This window comes from Lepidochelys olivacea, assembly GCF_965140295.1.
Source record: "Lepidochelys olivacea isolate rLepOli2 genome assembly, chromosome: 26".
NCBI classification, from domain to species: domain Eukaryota; kingdom Metazoa; phylum Chordata; order Testudines; family Cheloniidae; genus Lepidochelys; species Lepidochelys olivacea.
The window spans coordinates 1308404-1335568 of record NC_140436.1 but is presented as its reverse complement, the minus strand read 5'-3'; the positions used below and the strand labels follow the sequence as shown (position 1 = coordinate 1335568).

Genomic DNA, 27165 nt, shown 5'->3' with positions numbered 1-27165 from the left:
CCATGTGCGCAGTGGGGGAGCCCCTGAACCAAGCGGCGACCCCTGTGTGAGGGGAGCCACTTCAAGCGGGGGGGGGGGCAGCAGCCCCCCCGGTTCCCGCCCCCAGCGGCCCGCCCCCGGCCCTGGGGTGTCCCCGCCCCAGCTCCACCCCTGGCGGGCGGCGGGCGGAGGAGGCCGCGGCGCGCAGGCTCCAGAGGACGCAGAGCGGCCGCTGCCCCAGGCCCGCAGCCGCCCGAGCTGGAGCCGGGGATGGGGACGGGCATGGCCTGGGCCCGGGCCGCGGGGAGCGGCCTCGTCCTCCTGCTCCTCGCGGGGCCGGGCCTGCCGGCGGAGCGGCCAGGTGAGTGCGGCTCCCGGGAAGGGCCCGCGGCGGGGCTGGCGGGGGCCCCTGGCCGCGCCTCCCCGCCCACAGGGGTCCCGACCCCGTGGGGGTCGCAGCATCGAGTCCCCAGCCTGGGTAAGGGGCAGCGGCCCCCCCACGCCGCCGGGCTCCCAGCCCAGGGAGGTCCTGAACCCAGCACAGACCCCAAGCTTCAGGGGAGGGACCCCACGGAGCTCATGGGCTCCCAAACCGCGGGCCAGCGCCGTGTGGCAGCCGCCTGCCCCTGCCTCCTCTTCCCAGGGCTTAGGGCATCTCGCCGAGGTCCTGACTCCCGGGGCGGCCTGTGGCAGCAGGGCCCGAGCCCAGAGAGCGCTCGCAATAAATGTGGGGACCCCAGGAGCTGGGACAGGGGGGAGGCCTTTGGGATATACCTAACCAAAAGATCTAGCTGTGATTCGTGATTCCCAGTTTGCCTTCTGGTTTTCTGCTTTGAAAGTGGCCCTTGTTTTTGAACCGAATTTGAACGAGTTGTCAAAATCTCATTTAGGGAAGGCAGGTACTCAGTTAAGTTTTCAAACCAGGGAAACTGGTGCCCTTAAAGGCAGATATGGAAAAGATCCTTCACATCTACATTTTTTCCCATGTAAACCTGGAGTGTTGGAAGCTCTGTCTTGGGGTTCTCAAACTTCATTGCACCACGACAACAAAAATTACTTAATGTGTCTCCAGGAGTGGGCACTGAAGCCTGATCCTGCCTGCGCCGCCCTGGACAGGTGTGTGTGTGTGTGTGAGTCAAAGCCAAAGCTCCCCGGGTGTGTGTGGGGAGCAAAGCCGAAGCCCAAGGGCTTCAGCCCCAGGCGGGGGGCTTGTAACCTGAGCCCCGTGACACAGGGGTGAAGCCCTGGTCCCCAGCAAGTCTAATGCCAGCCCTGGTGACCCCATTAAAACAGAGTTGCAACCACTGTTCCCTCTAAGCAGTGCGCGTGTGTGTGTGCACACAAATCCTAAACCCTGCGCACACGGCGAAACACTGCACACAAAAATTTGCACAGAAGCACAACAATTTGCACAGAAGAAATTTTTTGCACACACGGCCTGTCAAAAATTAGAGGGAACGTTGGTCGCAACCTACAGTTTGGGAACTGCTGATCTACCTCATTATCTTCTGGATTATAGAGTTTTCTGACTTTTGAGAGTATGCTGGGTTTTACCTCTTCTTCTGTATGAAAAAGAATCTTTATCACCCTCTCAAAAGGTAATGTTTCTAGTATTTTAGTCCCTGTTAGTAATTAAATAGGTGGCAGTTTTTTGCCCTTTTAGCATTGTGCTGAAGAAGAGAGGTTTTTATTGCATTCTGATTGATATTTTAATAGTATGACATGGATGTCACCTTTTTAGTTTGTGTATGGTTTTTTTTGTATTTGCAAAAGACATAATGTCATATGTGGTCTAATAAAATTGAACTGAATTGTTACAGTCACATCACCCAACCTGGAGGTGCTTTCGGCATGCAGACTTCAGGCAAAGGGGAAACCTCAGTGACAGGAGTTCCCCTCTTCAGGGAAACCCTAGTATCCAGACCTCTAAATCCTCAGCTAGGGGAGCACTCTGTATCAGAATCCCACAGTTGGCACTCCCCAATCTCTGGCTAGGGGAGCATTTTGTAAAGCAAGCTCCCCTCCACACCCCGAGCTTCATGTAGATGCCTAAAACTTTGGTCAAGGGGGAGCTTTCTGTGATAGAAGCACCCCTACCATGGGGACTCCTGGGGCACAGCTGCCAACGGTTGTGAGTTCAATCCTTGAGGGGCCCAATTATGGATCTGGAGCAAATATTGGGGATTGGTGCTCCTTTGAGCAGGGGGATGGACTAGATGACCTCTTGAGGTCCCTTCCAACCCTGATATTCTATGATTATTTTGAAAACACCCCAATAAATAGATAGAAGTTGGAGCGTCACTTGGAAACTGATAAGTCACTGAGGAAGCCATTATCACAAAAAGATGTACATTAATTAGTAAATGCCATCAGTTATGTATGTTGGGCATTATTTTCCCTACCTATACCCCTAGAAAGATCAAGTATTAGTCTAATATAGTAATAAAATGTTCTAACATTGCGTGGGAGAGGAGCTATGCCTTGTGCTTACTAGAGTTTCTGACTTTCAGGGTTTAGTTTTTTCCCTGATATTTAGAGTCTTATACCAATTCTGACTTTCTAACTACATATTTTATCAATTTAAAAAGTTATTTTCAAAGCGCATCTCAACATTTATGCTCTGAATTTTCCTGGCAGTTGCAATCTTCAGTTCTGAGAATTCTCTTGTTTAATCCTTGAAAATTGCTGAGCTGCCTTAGAGAGCTTCCTCCATCTCAGCAACACATATGGGGACAGAACTCAGCAGAAGAGTCAGGGCATAGGAAGTTGTTTTCCCCTGTAGTGGAATAAAAGGAGGAAGAATAAACTTAAAAATAGCTAAGATTGGTTCTTTCAGTGCTTATTTAAAAAAAAAAAAAAAACTTTGAAAATTTACTTTATGGTAGCTTGACATTGGAAAAACGTTAACTGCCAGCTTTACCTGAGCTGTATGGGACTTTGAGTTATGTGGTTAACTCAGCAGGAGAGTGAGTTTGTGTGTGTGTGTGGGGGGGGGTGGGTGAGAAAACCTGGATTTGTGCTGGAAATGGCCCAACTTGATTATCATACACATTGTAAGGAGAGTGATCGCTTTAGATAAGCTATTACCAGCGGGAGAGTGGGGTGGGAGGATGTATTTTTTCATGCTTTGTGTGTATATAAAAAGATCTTCTACACTTTCCATAGTATGCATCCGATGAAGTGAGCTGTAGTTCATGAAAGCTTATGCTCAGATAAATTGGTTAGTCTCTAAGGTGCCACAAGTACTCCTTTTCTTTTTGCGAATACAGACTAACACGGCTGTTACTCTGAAACCTGTGGTTAACATTAAATATCTTGGAATATATCCTCTCTTGTGGTTCAACTTGTATGAAGTCTAGTTTGTTTTGGTAACCAAAAATGGCCACCATACTTAATTTGTCTGAGATACTAGTATGATGGGCTTGGGGGAGATGAGAGTCTAAGTTAGGTAGCTTGGAGACTGACTGTCTAAGGTCAGAGACAGTGGAGCAGGTACTTGGTATGTTATGAAAACCAGGATGAAAACTTAAAAAAAAAATTGGATTTAGAGGTGGCTTGGTAGCCAGGGAAGGTGGCAAAGAGTCCCACTTCCTGTACAAGAGAGTAGTCATCTGGTGCCTTCTGGACATTAGCGTAGGAATTAAGAAAGGCCAGAAGCAGGCATGGTACACCATCTAGACTATTACCATTTAAGGCATGGATCAGGATTTCAGCAGGAGTGAGGTAAAGATGGATTCTAGCATTATTTCTGAAGGAGGAAGACATGAGTAGACCAGGGAAAATACTGCAAGAAATAAGAAAGTTTCGGGTCAGGGAAGACTCCCTAGATTTCTGGTCTAGGATAAAAAAAATTAAAGTTTGAGGGCGGGACAATGAGGAATCTCTTTCTGGCACGGGGAGAGCCTGACTTGTTTCTATGGTGCTTTGAAGATAGAGCAGCACAGCATAAGTGTTAGGCACAGTCTAGCCTATGAAGTATGAGCTTTGAGGATCAGAATGGCTGCAGGAAATGGTGACTTTAAATGAAACGGGCGGATCTTTGGTGGTAGACTTGTTCCGCACAAACCACCGTCCTGCATGCTACGTGCATTTCTGTAGACTGATCGCACATTTGCTGAAGACCAAGAGACACGTAGGCTCCTCAACAACACTGGTTAAACTCTCAGCATTCTGGGTCTGCATCCTAGATTGTGTACAGCTCTCCCACACAGCTTGGCATTTGCATTAAGGAGGACGTGGTTTGTATTAATCTCTAAATAATACATAAGTGAGCCCAAGCAATATCTTCAAAACAAAGCTGAAACATCTTAATTTCCCCAAAGCCATGAAAGATGAAAACTTGCTTCTGCCGTGAAGTACACTCTTTGTATTCTAATCCCATAGAAGGCCTCGAATGCAGTAAAATTCTAAGGTCTCTCCCCTTCCCCGCCCCCACAGTGCTTTAATGTTGTTGACCGAAAAGATTGTTGTGCATGAGCATAAAATGAATTGTGCAGTTCACCTTTCCTGTTACTCACTGTAATTAATTATATTTCTAAGTATTTAATGCACCCAGATACTACAGTAATAGGTATCTTTTTATAAATGTTTTAATAATCATGAGTAGGTTAGAACTCATTATTATTGCTAATTGTGATGTTTTCTGAGTTGCTAGGTTTAATTTATTGTGCATCTGAGTCATTCAAGTTTATGGTAAATGAGCTAATTCCTGGGTTGGAGGTACTCCCACAGCAAGTCCAATGCACACCTGAACAACGCTGTTTGTTTTTTCCATGTGCTTCCATGTGACATTTTTTTCTCCCAGAAGGCTCAGTATTGTGAATTGGAAATTCAGTAGGATACTTTGAAGTAGGGAAACCCAGTTGCTGCAGTATTAATGGAAGTCTTCTGTGTAGTAAAGTTCATAATAACCATGCGAAGGAGCAAGCAAAATCAGCTGGAGTCAAAGTCTAGTCTCTTCTCTCCCTTTAAGAGGTGGTGATATACCCACCCAGAGTTAAATACATAAATCCACACAGCAAGAGCCAAAAGTTCCCAGGAAAAGGGGAGCCCTGTGCATGAGTCACGCAGTACAGTTATTGCTGGTCCTTCCGCTGCATTGCTGGATCCAGGGATGCTGCCAGGAGTAGGGTCTTCTCTCAGTGACAGAATCTCTGCATCCATTGATCTCTTTGTTTAGAGAGGTGGGGTGAGTTTTTTACGTGCCTTTATTGCTCTGATTTGGCTAGCAGCAGCCTGAACTAATGGATCACACAGTTGGTGTGACCTATGCTAGGAAAACGATCTGGTTTTAACTGCTAGTTTGTTGCCCATCGTAACAAAGCTTGAGCTGACTTTTTGTTCACACCAGGGTCTTTAACACCACTTGAAGGGAACGGGGGAGGAGTTGGGAGTCACTGGCAATGTATCACAATCAGGGCATATCTTCTAATGTAGACACAGACTATATGATGCTGTGTTGTAGTTCTGATTGCAATTAAACCATGGAAAGATCTGTAAATGTGTTTAGGTTGTAAAGGCTGGGGTGGGAGAAGTCATATGATACTAGTTATCATCTACAGATCCTCTTGCTGGAGCAGAAAGGGCCCTAACTACTTAAAATGCTGCCTTAAAACTGTACAGGGCTTCTGTGATTGTGTGCTATATTTTAATGGTTCTCAGACTTTCACACACAGTGGACCACTTGCAAAGTTCCTCTTGTGACTCACCTTCCCCTCCCACACCTTCCACTTGGCAATTGGAGCCGGGTTAATTGAAAAAGTCATTAGGATAATATTAATGAGACAAAATAATTGCAATGGGTGCAGCTGCTTGTGAATGTGGTCACAACTGAAATTACACTTAAGAAAGAATGACCAAAACAGGTGGTTAGATATGAGGAGGAGTGTGGTACAAATGACTAGACCGGGGTGGGGAAATGTTTTGGTCCGAGGGCCACATCTGGGTGGGGAAATTGTATGAAGGGCCATGAATGTAGGTCTGGGGCATGGGGTTGGGGTGCGGGAGGGAGTGCAGGCTGTCGGAGGGGGTGTGGTGTGCAGGAAGGGGCTCAGGGCAGGGGGTTGGGGTGCAGCAGGGGGCTCAGGGCAGGGGGTTGGGGTGCAGAAGGGGGTGCAGAGTGTGGGAGGGGATTGGGGTGCAGGGGGGCTAGGGGTCTCAGGGAAGGGGGTTGGGTTGCAGGGGGGGTGTGGGCTCCAGCCTGACGCCGCTTACCTTGAGCGGCTCCGGGGTGGCAGTGGAGCAGAGCGGGGCTCCCTGCCTGCCCTTGCCCCGCGCTGCTCTTGGAAACAGCCAGCACCACGTCCTTGCGTCCCCTGGGGAGCGGGGGATAGAGGGCTCCGTGCACAGCCCTCGGGCACTGCCCCCCACAGCTCCCATTGGCCAGGAATGGGGAACCGCCGCCAATGGGAGCTTCGGGGATGGTACCCACAGGCGATGGCAGCGTGCGGCAGAGCTGCCTGCCCCGCCCCACCCCCAGGAGCCACTGCCAGACATGCTGGCCACTTCCGGGAGCGGCGCGGGGCCAGGGCAGGAAGGGCTGGCAATCCTGGGAGCAAGATTGGAAGCCCTGATGGGCTGGATTTGGCCTGCGGGCCATAGTTTGCCCTCCCCTGGACTAGAGAGAACAGCCTGATCCAATGGCAGGAAGCAACATCATTAGAAGAATACAGAGGCAGTGCTGCAGATGACTGCAAAATGTGCTGCAGACAATCAAATTATGATGCTTTATAAAAAAATAAGAAAATTATCCGTAAAATCACTTACATTGGAGAGAGTATAAACGTAGTTCTACCCTTTCACAGTCCTCTTATATATGAAACAGTTGCTTTCTTAATTTATTTTCCTGACTGAATTTTAAATCCCTGGAATCTAGTGCCCAGTCTAGGACTGTTAAATGTGGATGAAATGTTGTATGGGGAATTCAGATAGTAGCTAGTCAGACTCTTTATAAGTATTTGAGTAAATGCGATGGCTGTATGTGCTAGAATCAACTCTTTTGTTCAGGGGTTGCCTCGGGATTAAATGCTTCACTTTTTCAGCAAGTCCAGAGTTGGTTTTTGTTTCCTGAGGAGATTCCTGCCATATAAACTCTGGTAATCTTGTACATAGTGGTGGATATGTGTATTTTTTTGTCTCTTATTGGATTGAGCCTTTAAAACCAAATGGGGAATACTGAGTAAACTGGGTTTGGGGTGGGGGGTGGTGGGAGGAAATGCATATTGAAGGAGGAGCGTAGAAGCAGTCTAATGCAAATTTATGTAAAGTTCATGTCAAGCTGTCCTCCAAAAAGTAGGATCCTTTGATTTAATTAAACATCAATATTTTATCTTTTTAACTTTTTTTAAATTTAGAAAGTTTTTAACGAGTTTACATATCTTTGCTGTGTAAATATCAGAAACAAAACAATAGTTACAACTGTTCTTTTGTTTAAAGAGACATACAGGAATACAGTAATCATATCTTTCTATGTAACAGGGTGTTACCATATTAGAGAAAAAAGACCAGGAGTACTTGTGGCACCTTAGAGACTAACAAATTTATTTGAGCATAAGCTTTCGTGGGCTATATTAGAGAGTATCATCATAACACCTATAATATGTCTTTTCTAAGAGATTTTCAATTTATTTATTTTTGGACAATTGTTTGAAAACAGTTTTTTGCTTTTTTAATTTTACATTTTGATAGTAAGCATTCTGCTAGACAGGAATGAGAGAACGTAACTTCTTATGACAGACTGTACAGAAAATACACGCCTTTCAAAGTAGAAAGGGGAGAGAAGGTTAGTGCAGTGTATGTAAGGTACGTTTCCAAATTGGGGAGTGACGTGGGGAGGAAGGAGAACAGAAGGTGAGGGGAGAGAAGTGCCTGTTGGGATATGTAGTAGAAAATTATATCATCCTTTTCTTATCGCTGCCTCCTCGTCTTCCAGATCCATTGAGATGCAGCTTCCCACGAGAGTCGGATGTCCACCTACGTCCTTCAGTTACTCTAGCTCTGCTCGTTGTTTCAATCCCTCATCTTTCAGTTCTGTGTGCCTTCAGCATAGCATGCAGCTTTGTGAAATCTGCCATGTTTAATGGAATCTTAATGTTTTATCCTGAAGGAGTCCGAAAATGTTCCACAAAGTATATGGGGTTCCCTTCACCCACCACTCAAATGCAGCCACCTCTTCGTGTGGGATATGGAAGCTGTTTAACAGTGGACAGTAATTATTTACAAAAATCTGGGACAGGATGTGAAGAAGAATCCCTCTGCAATTGCAAATGGAAGTGCTAGAAATGGCAAGTGGGGAGTTGTCACTTGTGAGAGCGTAGATTGTGGTGGCTTATCCCAGGGAAGGAAGTGGCCCTTCCCTCTGTTATCTTCTGCCTGAGGATGTGACTGTCAGATGTTCTTTACCCTCTCTAGACTTTATGAACAAGGGCTATTGTGAGCTTGGGTTGTAGTCTTCTGGCATATCCTCCAATCAATAAATCAGAGTAACTAAAGAGTGTTTTACTGCAGTACATGCATTACACCTTCCTTTTCCCCAAGAAGTGGTGTAGCTCTGTGAGTGGCTACACTTCGCTAGCGTGATTTGATACTCTCTGAGTGGATAGCAGGGTGTGGGAGACCGGAACTGAAAATACTCTAGTTGCTTTTCGTTAGATATTGTTGGTGGAAAAGTGCCTGGGGCTCCAGTCTTTATTTGTCACTGCAGCAGTGTCAATACAGAACCTGTCTGGTCCTTAAAACTAATTCTGGGCATAAGCCCAGTTATTGGTGAGTAAAATGATTAGCTTTTCAGGGCTATGAAGAGTCTTCCAGATGCTGTTTGCCACCTAAGATAGGCAAAGCAGGTCTTCTTTTGTGTGGACTTGTTTTTCAGTACCTCTGTAGATCACTGTAAGTTTTAGTTTTGTAACTGTGCCCAAAGATGTGCGAGATGCCTTGCGGAAACAAAACCAGAGAGCTTAAAGCCAATACATCTAGACATGAGCAAGCCTATAAATATAGGAAAAGAGGAGGGGATGAGGAAGTGTAGCTGTATTTCCATAAGGGCTACTGTATCAGGATCATGTGGTGGCTCAGTTTAGATGTGTGCACATTTGAAGACTTTATAAACCAATAAATATACTGCTGATTTATTGGGTCCCCTCTCATGAGCACTGGAGAAAAACTGAATCTTAAGGAGAGATGTGAAAGGGTGGCTCAGTGGATTGGAGCTGGGAGGGTGTCTCTGGCTTAGGGAGAGCAGTAAAAGAATGCATGGACGAGTCTGTGGGGAAAAGTAGATGAATGGGGGTATCTAGATTGGCATTGCTGACAGCAGAGAGGGTGAATGGTGCTGTAGACAAATACATAGCCAGGGCTGGAGTTATGTAGGGTCTTACTGATGGCAAATTTAACCAGCACTTTGTTCACAAGATCACAGTACAGTGGAGAGTTAGCTTCCAGAATACAGTATTGTAGAATAAGATGGGATTCTGGTAATGTTTAAAACCTCTGAATTGAGACTTGAGAGACCTGGTTCTGTTCCTCGCTCTGCCACTGACCTGCTGGGTGACCTTGAGCAAGTCACTTCAATTCTCTGTGCCTCAGTTTCCCCATCTGTAGAATGGGGATAATGATACTGACCTCTTTTGAAAGGGCTTTGAGATCTGCTGATGAGAGGTGCTATATATGAGCTAGATTTTATTATTAATGGCAGTATCACAAATGTGATTTGGATTGGCCTGTCAGTCTAGTGGCAGTTTGAGGTGTTGCATTGTGGGGACTGGAGTCCTGGTTCTGAGATTAGTCCCTCATATTCAGATCTCTTCTCTCATGAGGGGCCGAGCCAACTGCAGACAGTCCACTGAGAGATGTATTCAGCTATTCTCTGCCTGAAGCCAAACTCCGTCAACACACTGAGAGGAGTACAAGATGGGCTGGGCCATGGAAGCCAAAGTTTAATTTAGCACTTAACTAGTTGCCATTGTACAGAGAGGCAAGAACCCATCTATCTGAGAGCACTTTAAAAAGGCCAAAGACATGCAGAGTATCATTTTGTGTGGGCAAAACAGACTTGGATAAACTCTCTGGTTTAAAACTGGGGGTGGTTTATGTTCGTGTCTTTCTTCTCAGTGAAGTATCCATTATTAAACATATGGTACAGTTCCTTTCTAGGTTTGCAAGGCAGAGCTAAGTATCTCATAGTAAGGGTGCCCTCCTTTTTGTCAACCCTTTCAACAACGATACACTAGAGAGAAGCACAAAGCTGCACCATGGGTAAGTTGATTTCCCCCCTGTCTTGTGTCGGAAATGTCTGAACTGTGGTGCATAAGTTAATATAGACAGAGCTCCCTGAAGGAGAGATCCATGTCCTTCTCTGTCTGTATAGTGCGGAGTGCTCTGAGCAGTCAGAGAACAGCAGGACTGGTGCAGGAATCTACTATTAAGAAAAACTCTCACAAACTTTTTTCTTCACTGACAAAAAGCCTTCTTGGTTTTAATGAGAACTGACATGCCTTAGGATTTTATAATGAGATAACCAAGTGGAGACAAGGCACCTGTAGCTTTTACTGTAAAGTACTTAGGGAGGCTGAACCCTATATCCTTTGTCTGTGATGGATTTCACCTAGTTTACTTCATGGTAAAACTACAGAGCCTTGTCTCCAGTATGCTTTGACAGCAGGATTGCTGCTGCCATGATAAAACCACAACTTGTTTGTCAGTGAAGACATAGCTCAAGTGTGAAGGGCCTCATAATTCTACAGGGACACTTGTGCTGAATCAAGAGCAGTCTCAGGGGAACCCAACTTAGATCTAGAGAGTAGCCATGGTGACACAAGGCAGTGTTGTCAATGCAAAATGTTACTAGTCTGTGTATAACACACATGGACCCTGACCCCCCAAACTGACTGTTATTTGTTCAGAGCCAAATACTTGAACTGGAAAGGTACTCCAGAGTTAAAAATTTGCTGTCCTCTTAAAGGACCGTACCTGCTGAGCTCCATCAGCTGGACCACAGGACAGCAGTGCTTGGAATAAAAGGTTTTTTTGGGACGTGTGTGCAGTATTAGCATGGAGAGGCACTGTTAAACTGGCATGGTGCTTTAATAACTTGACATGTTTTGGCTTATTTTAATGCAAATCCCTGTTGGAGAGACTGTCTCACCCAGCTTCCTCAAAATCCCTGCAGCAAGTGGCCAAGCAAAGAGCGCCCCCAGATGTTTAAATTTCAGTGCAGTTTGCTTGCACTGACGACGATGAGGGATGGTATTTTTAAAGGAGCCTAAAGAGTTGGTGACCCAAGTCCCATTGAATTTCAAACTCTGTTAGATGCCTTTTGAAAATTCCAGCCTACTCTCAAGTGATGGAGCAGGCCTCCAGTGGGAGAGTGCTTAAGTCATGGTGATGACCCAAAGTGTGACGTACAAAGCAGTAAATACATCTGTCGTAGAAAGTGGAGTTGTTCTTCAAAGCTGAGCTGCTGCTTTAAAATAAGTGCTGTGTATTGGTAAATAGCTGCTCTATCCCTTTTCCTCCCATTGTGGCAAACAGCTAGTGTGAGCTCCAGTTGGACTGTAGCTTGTGGAATATCCTCAGTGATGATAAACTACAAGAACTGCAATGTAGTTTTGGAAATTGTTACAGGAAATAGAAGTATTTCCCTCCCTCTTTATTTTAGGTTTTAAAGCTTGTGCCCTTCTGGTGAGCTCATTGATTCCACCGTTATATGCCAGTAAAATCTGTTGTACTTAAAACCCTTTGTAGCTCCCATAACCATCTTTCCAAGGGGAGGTTTCAGAGTAACAGCCGTGTTAGTCTGTATTCGCAAAAAGAAAAGGAGTACTTGTGGCACCTCAGAGACTAACCAATTTATTTGAGCATGAGCTTTCGTGAGCTACAGCTCACTTCATCGGATGCTGAAGTGAGCTGTAGCTCACGAAAGCTTATGCACAAATAAATTGGTTAGTCTCTAAGGTGCCACAAGTACTCCTTTTCTTTTTCCAAGGGGAGTGGCTATTGGCTTAAGCACAGACCCTGTTTTTTTTTTTTGGCTGATCATAAACCCACATGTGCTACCTTATTTTATAGTGTAAATGCATTAGAAGCATTTTATCCCACAACTGGTGTGTAACTGATTCTCCTTAAACAGCTCAGTTGTCCAGCAGTCCTTATCAGGAAGCATCTGCATCATGTTGCTGGCGGGCCTGTATAAATCCTGGTTTGAGAGTAGCAGCCATGTTAGTCTGTATCCGCAAAAAGAAAAGGAGGACTTGTGGGACCTTAGAGACTTACAAATTTATTTGAGCATAAGCTTTCGTGAGCTACAGCTCACTTCATCGGATGCTGAAGTGAGCTGTAGCTCACGAAAGCTTATGCGCAAATAAATTAGTCTCTAAGGTGCCACAAGTACTCCTTTTTTTTTTTTTTTTGGTATAAATCCTGTATGTAACAACAATATTCTATGCTAGACTCTCTTATGAAAGAGACTACGTCTTCATTATATATTGCATGCATTCAGTAAGTCCTTAAAATGCCCTTTCGTGACTTACTGTGCTTTAACAGCCTTTAACATGTAAAAGCTTTGACTGGCATTGCTGAATTTTGTAGGACTTGTTGCCTGGGTTTGCTGCTGCTACACCATGGGGAGGGAGAAAAGTAGGTTTTAGGAGCCTCTCTAGTATAATCTAGGGAGGCAGTGTGGCCTAGTGGAAAGACCATTGGACGTGGATTCAGGAGTTGGGGGGGGTTCCATTCCCAGCTCTGCCACTGGTCTGCTGGGTGACCTTGGGCAAGTTCCTACCCCTCTTTGTGCCTCATTTTCCCCACATGTCATAATGGGGCTAATGATACTGATGCCTCTGTATAGTGCTTTGAAACATGATGAAAGGTGTAAGGTGTTGTTTGTATTTTAAGAGACTATCGCGGATTGTCAAGTCTTGAATGAGCTTCTTATTTGAAACAGTCTGGATAACTTAGTTTATTACTGTCCACTTCTCAGGTGATCACTGTATTTTGTGGCAGTTGCGTATTTGGAAGTCATTTTGTGGCCTGAAAGTTTTTATCTGGCTGGGTGGTGTTCTGACCTGTGCTCCCCTGCACTTGTCAGAAGCACCCTCTTCAGAAGGGGGTTGATCTCTTTAAAGATATGTTGCTGCCTTGGTAGTACAATACTTTCATGAACAATAGGCTGGTTGGCAGAATTTATTTTCTTCCTCTCCATTAAATGCTGAGTATAAGCTTCCTAGTTTGTCCCTCTTTGATGCATAAGGTTGGATAGTATCCTATATCTGTATGAAGAAGATACCATACCTGATATTAAGTATGCTGTCAGTTGTTGATACCTTTGTATCAATTTAAAAATAAAGGGTCTTAGATAGAAAGCCAGTTATAAGAGTCAATCTGGTTCCAGATTTATCATAGGTACTTGTCAAGGCTGAATACCCACTCTGTCACTCCAAGTGCAGAAAGTGGGGGCCAGCAAGGATTCTAAAAATTAATACTTGCCACTCCAGGCTTGTATTAAACTCCCAAGGTTACAGCTTCTCTCTGACCTGGGCTTGGTAAATGCTGCCACCATCCAAATGCAAAAAAACCCCTCCTTGGATCCGGAACACTTGGGAATTCCTCCCTGTGGGGAACCCTCAAGCCCTTTCATGCCCCTTCAGGGGAAGAGCTGTGAAAGAAAACAAAGGAAATTAGCTGTGGCCACCAGCTAATCAAACAGCATATGCACAAACCTCTTAGGACACAAAAATCCAAATCCTTCTTAAAAAAGATAAATTTTATTAAAACAAAAAGAAAAAAAATACATCTGGAACTTAGACTGTTGCTAGATTTTAAAAGAGCAATCCCCAAAATTAAGAACCCAAAATAGCTTTCTTGGGGGTTCAGCTTCAAGGTTACAAGCAAACAAAAGCATCTGGGATTAGCACAGAGGAGATCCACAAGCCAGAATAAACCTGATCGCGTTTATCTAAACGTGACCTATCCAAATGATTCCTTCTAGGTATGGAAGATAATTTTTCATACCTGGTTCGAACTTTACACAGCATTACTGCTTATGGCGTTGCTGCACTGTCCCTGCTTCTCCAGAGAACAACGGAGAAAGGACAAAAAGAACAGGAGTACTTGTGGCACCTTAAAAAGAAAAGGAGAACTTGTGGCACCTTGGAGACCTCAGAGACTTAACAAATTTATTTGAGCATAAGCTTTCGTGGGCTACAGCCCACTTCATCGGATGCATAGAATGGAATATATAGTAAGAAGATATAAATATACATACAGAGAACATGAAAAGGTGGAATTAGCCATACCAACTGTAAGAGGCTAATTAATTAAGATGAGCTATTATCAACAGGAGAAAAAAACTTTTGTAGTGATAATCAAGATGGCCCATTTAGACAGTTGACAAAAAGGTGTGAGGATACTTAACATGACAAGTTTCAGAGTAGCAGCCCTGTTAGTCTGTATCCGCAAAAAGAAAAGGAGGACTTGTGGCACCTTAGAGACGAACAAATTTATTTGAGCATAAGCTTTCGTGAGCTACAGCTCACTTCATCGGATGCATTCAGTGGAAAATACAGTGGGGAGATTTATATACACAGAGAACATGAAACAAAGGGTGTCACCATATACACGGTAATGAGAGTGATCAGGTAAGGTGAGCTATTACCAGCAGGAGAGCGGGGGGACGGACGGACGGACCTTTTGTAATGATAATCAAGGTGGGCCATTTCCAGCAGTTGGCACCCTGACAGCAGGATTGTCTGGCTATGTAGACTCCCTCCTGAGGTCCTTCACTACCAGCACTCCCAGCTATCTTCGAGACACCACTGACTTCCTGAGGAAACTACAATCCATCGGTGATCTTCCTGAAAACACCATCCTGGCCACTATGGATGTAGAAGCCCTCGACACCAACATTCCACACAAAGATGGACTACAAGCCGTCAAGAACACTATCCCCGATAATGTCACGGCTAACCTGGTGGCTGAACTTTGTGACTTTGTCCTCACCCATAACTATTTCACATTTGGAGACAATGTATACCTTCAAATCAGCGGCACTGCTATGGGTACCCGCATGGCCCCACAGTATGCCAACATTTTTATGGCTGACTTAGAACAATGCTTCCTCAGCTCTCGTCCCCTAATGCCCCTACTCTACTTGCGCTATATTGATGACATCATCATCATCTGGCCCCATGGAAAAGAAGCCCTTGAGGAATTCCACCATGATTTCAACAATTTCCATCCCACCATCAACCTCAGCCTGGACCAGTCCACACAAGAGATCCACTTTCCTGGACACTACGGTGCTAATAAGCGATGGTCACATAAACACCACCCTATACCGGAAACCTACTGACCGCTATGCCTACCTACATGCCTCCAGCTTTCATCCAGACCACACCACACGATCCATCGTCTACAGCCAAGCTCTGCGATACAACCGCATTTGCTCCAACCCCTCAGACAGAGACAAACACCTACAAGATCTCTATCAAGCATTCTTACAACTACAGTACCCACCTGCTGAAGTGAAGAAACAGATTGACAGAGCCAGAAGAGTACCCAGAAGTTACCTACTACAGGACAGGCCCAACAAAGAAAATAACAGAACGCAACTAGCCATCACCTTCAGCCCCCAACTAAAACCTTTCCAATATATCATCAAGGATCTACAACCTATCCTGAAGGACGACCCATCAGTCTCACAGATCTTGGGAGACAGGGCAGTCCTTGCTTACAGACAGCCCCCCAACGTGAAGCAAATACTCACCAGCAACCACACGCCACACAACAGAACCACTAACCCAGGAACCTATCCTTGCAACAAAGCCCGTTGCCAACTGTGTCCACATATCTATTCAGGAGACACCATCATAGGGCCTAATCACATCAGCCACACTATCAGGGGCTCGTTCACCTGCACATCTACCAATGTGATCTATGCCATCATGTGCCAGCAATGCCCCTCTGCCATGTACATTGGCCAAATCAGACAGTCTCTATGTAAAAGACTAAATGGACACAAATCAGATGTCAAGAATGATAACATTCAAAAACCAGTTGGAGAACACTTCAATCTCTCTGGTCACTTGATTACAGACCTAAAAGCGGCAATTCTTCAACAAAAAAACTTCAAAACCAGACTCCAAGGAGAGACTGCTCAATTGGAATTAATTTGCAAACTGGATACAATTAACTTAGGCTTGAATAGAGACTGGGAGTGGATGGGTCATTACACAAAGTAAAACTATTTCCCCATGAAAAAAGAAAAGGAGTACTTTTGGCACCTTAGAGACTAACAAATTTTTTTGAGCGTCCGATGAAGTGAGCTGTAGCTCAGGAAAGCTTATGCTAAAATAAATTTGGTATTTTGCTAGGGTGCCACAAGTACTCCTTTTCTTTTTGCGGATACAGACTAACATGGCTGCTACTCTGAAACCTATTTCCCCATGTGTCCCTCCCCCACCCCCCGCTCTTCCTCAGACGTTCTTGTCAACTGCTGGAAATGGCGCACCTTGATTATCACTACAAAAGGTTCTCCTCCTCCCCCCGCCCCCCCATCCGCTCTCCTGCTGGTAATAGCTCACCTTACTTGATCACTCTTGTTACAGAGTGCATGGTAACGCCCATTGTTTCATGTTCTCTATGTATATAAAATCTCCCCACTGTATTTTCCACTGCATGCATCCAATGAAGTGAGCTGTAGCTCATGAAAGCTTATGCTCAGATAAATTTGTTAGTCTCTAAGGTGCCACAGGTACTCCTGTTCTTTTAACATGACAAGTTTCTTTCCCCATTTTAAAAAATTCTAGCCTTCCCATTGGCTCTTTTGGTCAGGTGCCCACTCCTTTTCTTTTACCTGTGGGTTTGTTAACCTTTTACAGGTAAAGCAAGCAGAGAACAGACATCAAGAGGGATTTTACAGCTAACTGGCTGGCTGGGTGTTCATAAAAGGGAGCTATCCCCCACTTCATTTATTACAGTACTTATATGGCTCCCATTACTGTAGTATCTGAACACCTAACAATGTGTCTATCCTCTTAACACCCAGGAGAGGTAGGGCAGTGCTATTGTCCTAATTCTACCAATGGATAACTGAGGCACAGAGAGGCTAAGTGACTTGTATTAGGTCACTCTGGGAGTCTGTGGCAGAGTAGGGAATTGAATCTGGGTCTCTCAAATCCCAAACTTGCACCTTAACCCGTGGACCATTCTTTCAAAGAGAAGTTGTTTTGTTCCACGAGCATGGTCTGTCTGTTTTATTTCCTTAGTGACATGAATGTGGTGGCATTTGCTTTTTCTTTTTTAGGTTTCCAGCAGACCTCTCATTTGTCTTCCTATGAAATTATACATCCACAGAGGTTAACAAGAGAGCAGCGAGCGGCCTCCAATTCCTCCTCAGTACAGGTACTTGGAAGTGTTTAAAATCATTCTCTGCTTCTGAATCAGGTTCGTCTAAAGTTGGCTCTAAATTCAGTTAGTCCATCCCCTGAACAATGTAACTGCAAATGATTTCAAGTATTCAGCCTCCCACAACATATGGAAGACATTGTGCTGGCTTTCAGATGATGGTGGTTAGTGTGTTGTAGACCCATCAAGCCATGTAACTTGCCCAGAGTAGGACAGAGTCTGTGCACTTTAAGGCACTCGAGGCTTAAACTGACTGTCACTTTGTTGGGATTAACAGGATTTCTGTGACCACAGCATGATGCTGTATCACAGATGACTTGCAGCTGACTGCGGTGGTAAGCCAGTGCTTGCTCATGTTGAGATAATTAATGTAGTCACAAGTGAATTTGAACTGTCCCTTTAAATAAACAAATCCAAACCTACTGGGATAGTACCAGGCAGTGGAGAGAATAGGCCATGAATGACCAGAACATACATGCGGAAGGATGCAGTAATAAAAACCACATTGTCCTTTCCCAGCTGAGGAGATTATATGAAAAGCACTAAGCTTCTTTCCAGGAGACTTAGGATCATGCTATTGGTGGAATAATTAAACGCAGAAAGCTAATTTTGAAATGAGTGAGTTAGAACCACGCTGGGATTTGTGTCTGGAGTGTCATGTGACATAATAGGATCACCGGTATTTTGTTTATGCCTGCAGTCTGAAATCAGCAAAATGAAAAAGAATGGGAATTTCTTTATTAGCTTAGTCCCTTGGGTTTTGTGGGTGTAGAAATGGCCAAGGCAGGCAGTAATTTGCCTCACGGGTGTTTGGGAACTAAATGTATCTGAACTAAGAATGAACGTGCATAGTGATGACCTTAAGTAAACCCTCACGGCTGAGTTATAGCAGTTGAATATAAGGTCTTAATGGCAGGGCTGATGGCGGTGACATTAGTGGCACATATAGAGTAACTGGGCATGTGGGTGATGTTTACCCCAGGGTTTGGATGATGGCTGAGAGAGTGTTTTTGTTAGTACAATGTGTAAGTGTTCTCTTTTTTGTGCTCAGGACAAGGTGTCATATGTCATTCACGTAGAGGGAAGGAAACATATAATTCACCTAGAAAAAAACAAGTAAGTGACTCGTCTTTCCCTCTGACTTCTGGTAACTCTGCCCTGGGATTATTCACTTCCTATCAACTGCATTAGATTTGTACATGCTGTTTCCAGTTCTGGATGCTGTTTCCAGGTAACATGCTGTTTTCAGTCCTGGAGGTGGTGTTTGCACACTGGCTCTGTTAAACCTGTAAAGGAAAACAGTTGAAAGTGGACTAACTCTCCCTCCCTCCCATCTCCCCACAGTAGGGTACCAACTAAACATTTTTCTGAGCTGCTTTGATGATCAGTCTCAAGTACAGGAAGTGACTTGCCCAAAAGGGATCTGGGCAGGGATTAAAAGGACATGATCTCACTTCAAAGAAACAAACAAAACACCTACCTTTTTTAGCTGCTGGCTTGTGACTTCTGCAGTTTTATTTTTAAATTCTCTCCCTAGTTGCTGTGCTAAAGGTCCACACAAATGAGGAATCTGGCTATACACACAATGCTATAATGTTCAGAGTAAACACACACTGAACATAGAGATTTTTTTTTCTCTAGTCCTTGTACAGTGATTTTTAAGGGTTACTAGTAATAACAATAGGTTAAAATCAGTCAAAAGTGTGTTTTTTTTAAAGTTGATCTTCCTCATAATCAACATGTTGTAATAATAAACAAAAGAGACAATGTGGTCAAATTCACTAGGCTGTGGGGTCTCGGGCTGTCATTCATCAGATCCCTGGTCCTCAGAAGCATGGGAATTTGACTTCTCTGCTTTCTGGCTGCTTGGCCATCTCTGAATTCAGTACTGGGTCACCCTTTAAAAAAATATTTCCCAATATGCTTTCCTCCAAAACTGGAGATAGAGAAGCCAGCTGCAGCCAGTTGGCCTCTGACTGCTGCACTTTTCTATTCCCTGCCTTCCAGCTAGTGAGCATTTAGCTCTGTTTTGATGTTTCCTCTTGTCTTTTTGTGTTTCATCCCTGAGGAGGTGGTAGATTCTTGCATTAAATATCCTATTTCAGTACCTTGAGTTTTGCCATAGTATAGTTACATAGAGGAATAGATCCTAGTAACTGCATAATTCCTCAATGGTTCGTGGGTTTGTTTTTTTTTATATCAGTTTCCTTATTTCAATACAGATTTTTCAATACTGCCACTATTGATGAGGATCTTTGTTTTCTTGTTGCATCAACATTTTTGTATTTCTCCCCTCCCCTCCTTTTTTCAGAGAATTTTTACCCAAAGATTTCACAGTGTATACCTACAGCGAGGAAGGGAAGTTGCAGTCTGAAAATCCGGACATGCAGGTGGGTTTTCTTTCTTTTGTGTCCTTGTTGAAGCAGGGCGATTAGAACTTCATACAGCTGCATTACTAAAGAGTAATGTATTACGAAACTGACTGGAGCGTCTTCTAAAGGAGTAGGTTCTAATCTGTAAAATGCACAACGCATTTCACTCCTCATCTGGGAAGATGCCTTGAATTTGGCCGCTTGCACGTAACAGTAGAAAAATCACACTTTTCTGTGATGGGCGGGAGGGTAGGCGGGTGGGTGGGTGTGCGCTCATGTTTTATTTAAAAAACTGAATTTTTCCTGTTTGTGTGTGGGTTTTTTTTTTAAATCTTAATTTTTTTAATTAAAAAAGGAAATAGTTGTTTTGATTAGCCACTGAGCGTCTTTTCTGATTATATTCTGGTTATACTGGTGTTTCAAAACTGTAAATACAAGAGCAACGTAATATTTCTATTGTTCGCTGAATGCCACCTCCCCTTGCAGGGCGCTAGTCCTGTCTGTCAGGTGTCAGAGCAATCAAGGGGGGCAAAACACCCTGTTGGGGGTTCACTTTAGTGACTCTCAGATACAACTCTTTATGGCATTTTGACGCAGTATAAAACCAGATATAGAATATAATGACTTCCATGGACCGTCTCCCTCTTAGCCATACTCCTCCCCCAACTGCTTGGATCATTAAATGTTTGGGATCCTATAGCACTAGTGGTCCCTGGATTATAATCAGAACTGCTTAACTAGAAAAAGTGTGCACAACTCTTCTCCCCATACGGGCAAGCTGCTGCTGCGACAGCTTCCACCCCCCTTGCTTCACCACATGGCCATTAGACATTACATTTTCAAAGAATGATTAACTGGTTTCATGGAACAAACACAAATGGTGCCTCATGTCATAACAAATATATGCACATTTTACTTTCTCCACCCTCCCCTTGTTTAAAATAAGTCTGCTCTGTTGTTTGTGTGTCTGGTGTAATGCACAGTATCTCTTGCTTGGAAATGGAGCAACTGAGTGTTTAGGGTTTTTTCCCCCCCTTTTCCTTTCTATGGAAAGGCAGGTACTTGAATCTGAGAAGGAACACAGTTTGTGCTTATAGCGAGGCTTTAGTTCAGCCAGCGGCTATGACAAGCCCTGTTGCTCTGGGGGATTATTACATGCTTTAAGAACTTTGTAAGGCACCAGGCCAAAGAACAAATGATTTCAGCTGCCTGACAACTACAGTGATCTCCAAAAATATGTCTGCTAGAGAACCTTAGAGCTACAGCTGCAATGCAGTGAACATTCTGTGTGGCACAGAATGAAATGCATTTGCCTTGTACTTGCCCCCGAGGATAATTTACAAAACCGGGCCAGGTAGAGTACAGAGCATGTTGGACATGCTTCTGTATGGGTTTTTGTGATGGGGGTGTGATGTAAATCTTGTGTATTTAGTGGGCTATGAAACCACATGTTTCACTCCCAGGGGATGGAATTGCTGCATTAGAATGGATCGTTTTGTGTCTTGTCCTGGGATCTCTTTGGAAGTCAAGCTTGAGTGGATAATGGCTTTCATCTGGCATTGTTCTGTTTTCCTGACAGTGCCTCGTCAGGGCTGGTTGAGGCGTGTTTAGGCAGCACAGAGTGTCTGTCCATTGGCAGTAATAGCAGATGTTTACCTCGCTCTAGCCAGAGAGAAGCTATAAACAAGCCAAAGGGTGTATCATGCAAAATTCATTCCTGGAAGGCTGAATGGCTCACTGGCAGGGCTTAAATTCAGCTGGAGCTGACCAGAGCGGAGCTCCAGTAAATATTTTCAAACCTGCAGGAGTCTCGGTGCCCTGGGGCTCCAGGAAATACTCGGGGAGAATTTAAGCCCTGCTCACTGGGTTGAGCTTAAAATATTTATGGGGGGTAGGGTGGGAAGGGGAGAACAAACAACGTTGAAGTTGGACAACTCAGCTTCAAGTCCAGAGACTGTTCACAGACGGTTTATCTGAGCCTGGTTGAGTAATACTAGAACATACATTAGGAGAGTAGACTTCAGTGTAGACAGACCTGTAAAATCTTAAAACTCCACAGCAGCACAGCTGTGCCACTGTGATTGTGCCTCTGTAGTGTTTCAGGTGGTTTTCAATCTTTTTTCGTTTGCACACTCCTAAAAAATTTCAGATGGAGACGCGGGCCCCTGTGGAGATGTTAGACCTCATCTGCAGACCCCAAGGAGTCTAGAGGACATAGATGGAAAACCACTGGTGTAGACACTACTTACACTGACAGGTAGGATTCTCCCATCAGTGTAGCTAATCCACTTCTTTGAGGTGTGGTATCTAGTTTGACAGAAGAATTCTTCTGTCAACCTAGCGCTGTCTACACAGGGACTTAGGTTGGCTTAACCACTCCGCTTAGAGGATGGATTTTTCGCACCCCATAGTGATGTAGTTATGCTGATGTAATTTTCTAGTGGAGGCCGCCAGGCCTAAGAGTATATTTGCTACTGTTCAGGTAAGCGAGCGAATAGGGTGGGATTTAGCCTGGTCTGCACTAGAAAATTAGATTGCCATAACTATGTTGCTCAGGGGTGTGAAAAATCCACACGGCTGAGTGGCGTATTTAAGCTGACCAAAGTCCCTGTGGAGATTGCGCTAGGTCGATGGAAGAATTCTTCCATCAACCTAGCTGCTGCTGCCTCTTGCGGAGGTAGATTACCTACACCCAGGGCTTAAATTCTCATAGAGTATTTCCCAGAGCCCTCCCCATGCCATGAAAACTCCAGGGGGGCTGAAAATCTTTACCGGAGCTCTGCTCCACATGGCTCCAGATGAATTTAAGCCCTGCCTACACTGACAGGAGAATTGTACGTGGTGTCTACACTGAGGTGCTACCGTGGTGTCACTACACTGCTGTAGTGTTTTAAGTGTACATGTGCCCTTAGACAATTCAGTAGTGCTGAATTGCTGGTCCTGTTGGGCTGTGAAATGGACCTGCAGTTATGGTACAAGGAGGCTGGCTTTCATTGTGTTTAATAATAATACAAGAGTCCTAGAGTGCCTGGTATTTAGATTAATAACTCCCCATGTTTACCTATGTGGAGGATAAACACATGTATGGTACCATCCCATGCACGCATTTCTTCAGGCTAGGGAAGGAGATCTCTTCCTACCATTAGTGCAGCAAGGTGAACAATAGCAGCAGCAGTTGTAGTCAGTTGCATTGTGTATGTATAGAAATAATACATAATTCATTTCTTTATTTTTTCCCTTAGGATCACTGCCATTATCAGGGATATGTGGAGGGGATACCAGATTCCATCGTAACTGTCAGCACTTGCTTTGGACTCAGGTAACAGAACTCTTCTTGTGTATGTAGTTATCACAACTATGCATTGTTATAATTCAGTTCTCTGAAACAGAATATTATTCTCCCTTTGACTTAATTAGTTTTGAGCCAAACTGTATTTCATCTGTTGGTGCTGGGCTGCATGAGAGTATTGTGTTTAATTAATACCATCATGTTTTTGCAGTCTTTTGTTGATACAAAACGAACAAATACTTTGATTAGGACAAAATTATTTGATTGGTGGGACTATAACCGTTTGTCCTCAAAAATTCCAATCCAGAATTTCTCCCCACCCCTCCAAAACAACTGACTTCACTGTTCAGCCATCAGTAAATCCAACAGGAATTGTTGCATCTGTTCTTAGTATTTTTACAACCTTGTATAGAAAGTTAATTTAAATGATCATTTTTGTATTGTATGCAATTATTTAGTGTTAGGGAGTTTTTAAATAAAATCTTGATTAGCAATTTTACTGAGACTTGACACTTAAAGTGTTTTATGATCAACTTTAATTTGAAAAAATCTTTGACTTGAGGTAATTTCAGCACCCTTCGGATTTTCTTGATTTGTCTATTATTGACATTCACATCACTGCTCTTTACTGCTTTGGCAACATTAACTGAACTGAAACATTTCTGTTTTCAGAGTCTGTGATTCAGGCCCCGATACTGCAAACTCTTATGAATATGCTTAATATGACACACGTGGGTTGTTCCACTGAAGTCATGAGGCTGCTTGCATGCTTAAAGTTAAGCACAGCACACAAGCGTCTATAGGAGTGGGGCCAAGCTTTTATTCTATATTTCTTTCTGTAATATGTTTGTTGTTCCCTCCTCCATCCTTCCCAAACGTCTGGATAACGGCAGCCTCTGCATTTAGTCTAGTAGTTGCTTGGCAGTAATGTGTATTCATCCGATTGTTAGGGGACTGCTGCAAGTGGAAAATGTCACGTATGGAATTGAGCCGATGGAGTCCTCCTCTGGCCTCAAACACATTATATATCGAATGGAGAATGTGAAGAAGGAGCCCATGATGTGTGGAGTTAACAACACAGACCCTGAAAGAGAACACACAGAGGATGAGCACCCTCCCAGCATGACTCAGTTGCTGCGAGTGAGTATTCTAGTGTCCTCTCTACACTGCAATTTGGAATTGCTTTTATGACTGTTCAACTAATAAGACAGAAATGGTGTATCAGGTTTCTCTCAGAGGTGACTACAGTTGAGGATTCTGACAGGCATTTTTCTACCTGCTGTAAGAACTCCATAGCTCTTTCATATCTGAACAAAACGGTTACAGTTTCCTCCAGGTTGTATTCGTACAAAAGAAGTAGCAAGGTTGCTGTAGGAGAGATTGAGGTTTGTTGACAGAGCTGCATGACGGGATGATGAGGGCAGGAATGCGGCTGTCCGGATTGAGGCTCATCAACAGAGTTCTGTGTCAGAAGCTAGAACGGCATTGGCCTTGCTGAAACTGGGACTGTTACTTTGATGGTTATGAGAATGGTGTAACAAAGTTTGTTCGGGGTTTCTTGTTTCACTTAGTTTAAATTTGACTAAAAAGATGGGAGCGATAAAATGTGTGAGGCATGTGAAAAACATGTATGTTTGTTCTCTTTACAGCATTTGTTAGCAGCTACTAACAGTTAGTATTTATCACAGCTACTGCCATTTTCCCTGCTTAATCTGCAGAGAAATATGTGTTGCCTTTCTAAAAAAACATGAATGGGAATAAAAAAAACCCCTTACTTTAAAAATTTAGCAGGACTTACTGGTTATGTGGCCAGTCTTTAGTCAAAAACATGTGCAGAGCAATTATTACTTTGCATGATGTTTTTTTAGTTGGCTTTGTCTTTTGGGTGTGTTTTGGATGTGCAGAAAGAATAGCAAACATGGCAGGTGACCAGCTTGGCTTAACAAAGAAATCTTTGGTGAGCTTAAACACGGAAAGGAAGCTTACAAGAAGTGGAAACTTGGACAGATGACTAGGGAGGAGTATAAAAATATTGCTTGAGCATGCAGGGGTGTAATCAGGAAGGCCAAAGCACAATTGGAGTTGCAGCTAACAAGGGATGTGAAGGGTAACAAGGGTTTCTACAGGTATGTTAGCAACAAGAAGAAGGTCAGGGAAAGTGTGGGACTCTTACTGAATGGGAGAGGCAACTTAGTGACCACATCTGCCAAGTTCAGATCCCAGACTGCTGTACTGGGCAGCACAGTATGGGGAGGGGTGAGCAGCCCTCAGCGGTGAAAGAACAGGTTAAGGACTATTTAGAAAAGATGGACATGCACAAGTCCATTGGGCTGGATGCATGCATCCGAGGATGCTGAGGGAGTAGGCTGATGTGATTGCGGAGCCGTTGGCCATTATCTTTGAAAACTCGTGGTGATCGGGGGAGGTCCCGGATGATTGGAAAAAGGCAAATATAGTGCCCATCTTTAAAAAAAGGGAAGGAGGAGAATCTGGGGAACTACAGCCTCAGTCCCTGGAAAAATCATGGGGCAGGTCCTCAAGGAATCCATTTTGAAGCACTTGGAGGAGAAGAAGGTGATCAGGAACAGTCAGCATGGATTCACCCAGGGCAAGTTATGGCTGACCAACCTGATTGCCTTCTATGATGAGATAACTGGCTCTGTGGATATGTGGAAAGCGGTGGACATGATCTATCTTGACTTTAGCGAAGCTTTTGATACAGTCTCCCACAGTATTCTTGCCAGCAAGTTAAAAAAGTATGGATTGGATGAATGGACTATAAGGTGGATAGAAAGCTGGCTAGATCAGCAGGCTCAATGGGTAGCAATCAATGGCTTGATGTTAGTTGGCAGCTGGTATCAAGTGGAATGCCCTGGGGTTGGTCCTGGGGCCAACATTTTCATTAATGATCTAGATGATGGGATGGATTACACCCTCCGCAAGTTCGCGGATGACGCTAAGCTTCGGGGAGAGGTAGATACGCTGGAGGGTAGGGATAGGGTCCAGAGTGACCTAGACAAATTGGATTGGGCCAAAAGAAATCTGATGAGGTTCAACAAGGACAAGTGCAGAGATCTGCACTTACGACGGAAGAATTCCATGCTCTGCCACAGGCTGGGGACCGACTGGCTAAGCGGCAGTTCTGCAGAAAGGGACATGGGGATTACAGTGGATGAGAAGCTGGATATGAGTCAACAGTGTGCCCTTGTTGCTAAGAAGGCTAACGGCATATTGGGCTGCATTAATAGGAGCATTGCCAGCAGATCAAGGGAAGAGATTTGAGGCCACATCTGGAGTATTGCACCCAGTTTTGGGCCCTTCAGTACAGAAAGGATGTGGACAAATTGGAGAGAGTCCAGCAGAGGGCAACGAAAATGATTAGGGGGCTGGGGCACATGACTTACGAGGAGAGGCTGAGGGAACTGGGATTATTTAGTCTGCAGAAAAGAAGCATGAGGGGGGATTTGATAACAGCCTTCAACTACCTGAAGGGGGGGTTCCAAAGAGGATGGAGCTCGGCTGTTCTCAGTGGTAGTAGATGACGGAACAAGGAGCAATGGTCTCAAGTTGCAGTGGGGGAGGTCTAGGTTGGATATTAGGAAAAACTATTTCACTAGAAGGGTGGTGAAGCACTGGAATGGGTTACTTAGGAAGGTGGTGGAATCTCCATCCTTCGAGGTTTTTAAGCCCTGGCTTGACAAAGCCCTGGCTGGGATGGTTTAGTAGGGGTTGGTCCTGCTTTGAGCAGCAGGTGGGACTTGTTGACCTTCTGAGGTCTCTTCCAACCCTAATCTTCTATGATTCTATGATTACATTCGTAAAGCACTTGTTTTACTGAGTGTGAAATATGAGCATGGATTAGGATGAGCTCACTTTGTTTATACAGATGAATTTGTTGACTACAAAGAAAATGTGTTTTTTTTCTTCCTGTTTGCAGAGGAAAAGAGCTATACTGCCCCAGACAAGATATGTGGAGCTGTTCATAGTTGTGGACAAAGAAAGGGTAGGATTATATATTGGTTTTTCCTTAGTTCTTTGCTTATGGTGGAGGGCTCAGAAGTAACTTAAACACCCACACCCCAAATAATTATAAAACGTTTTAAGGCAGAGTAATAATGTACCTTTTTG

General features: G+C 44.3%; 1 protein-coding gene across 2 annotated transcripts in view; it reads left to right on the top strand.

The window, feature by feature from the left end:
• Positions 1 to 172: 172 nt before the first annotated feature.
• The window catches only part of LOC311513440 (disintegrin and metalloproteinase domain-containing protein 9-like), a 49686-nt gene continuing 22693 nt past the window's right edge, over positions 173 to 27165 (top strand). The window contains exons 1-7 of one of the 2 annotated variants that reach the window (XM_084615278.1): positions 173 to 340; positions 17276 to 17373; positions 18428 to 18492; positions 19688 to 19766; positions 22991 to 23067; positions 23988 to 24177; positions 26975 to 27040. In XM_084615278.1, coding sequence (XP_084471404.1) covers positions 250 to 340; positions 17276 to 17373; positions 18428 to 18492; positions 19688 to 19766; positions 22991 to 23067; positions 23988 to 24177; positions 26975 to 27040 — 666 coding nt within the window. In that variant the 5' untranslated portion in view covers positions 173 to 249. Of the gene's footprint in view, positions 341 to 17275; positions 17374 to 18427; positions 18493 to 19687; positions 19767 to 21939; positions 22006 to 22990; positions 23068 to 23987; positions 24178 to 26974; positions 27041 to 27165 lie in introns of those variants that run through there. The other variant, XM_084615279.1, reaches the window with a different exon arrangement.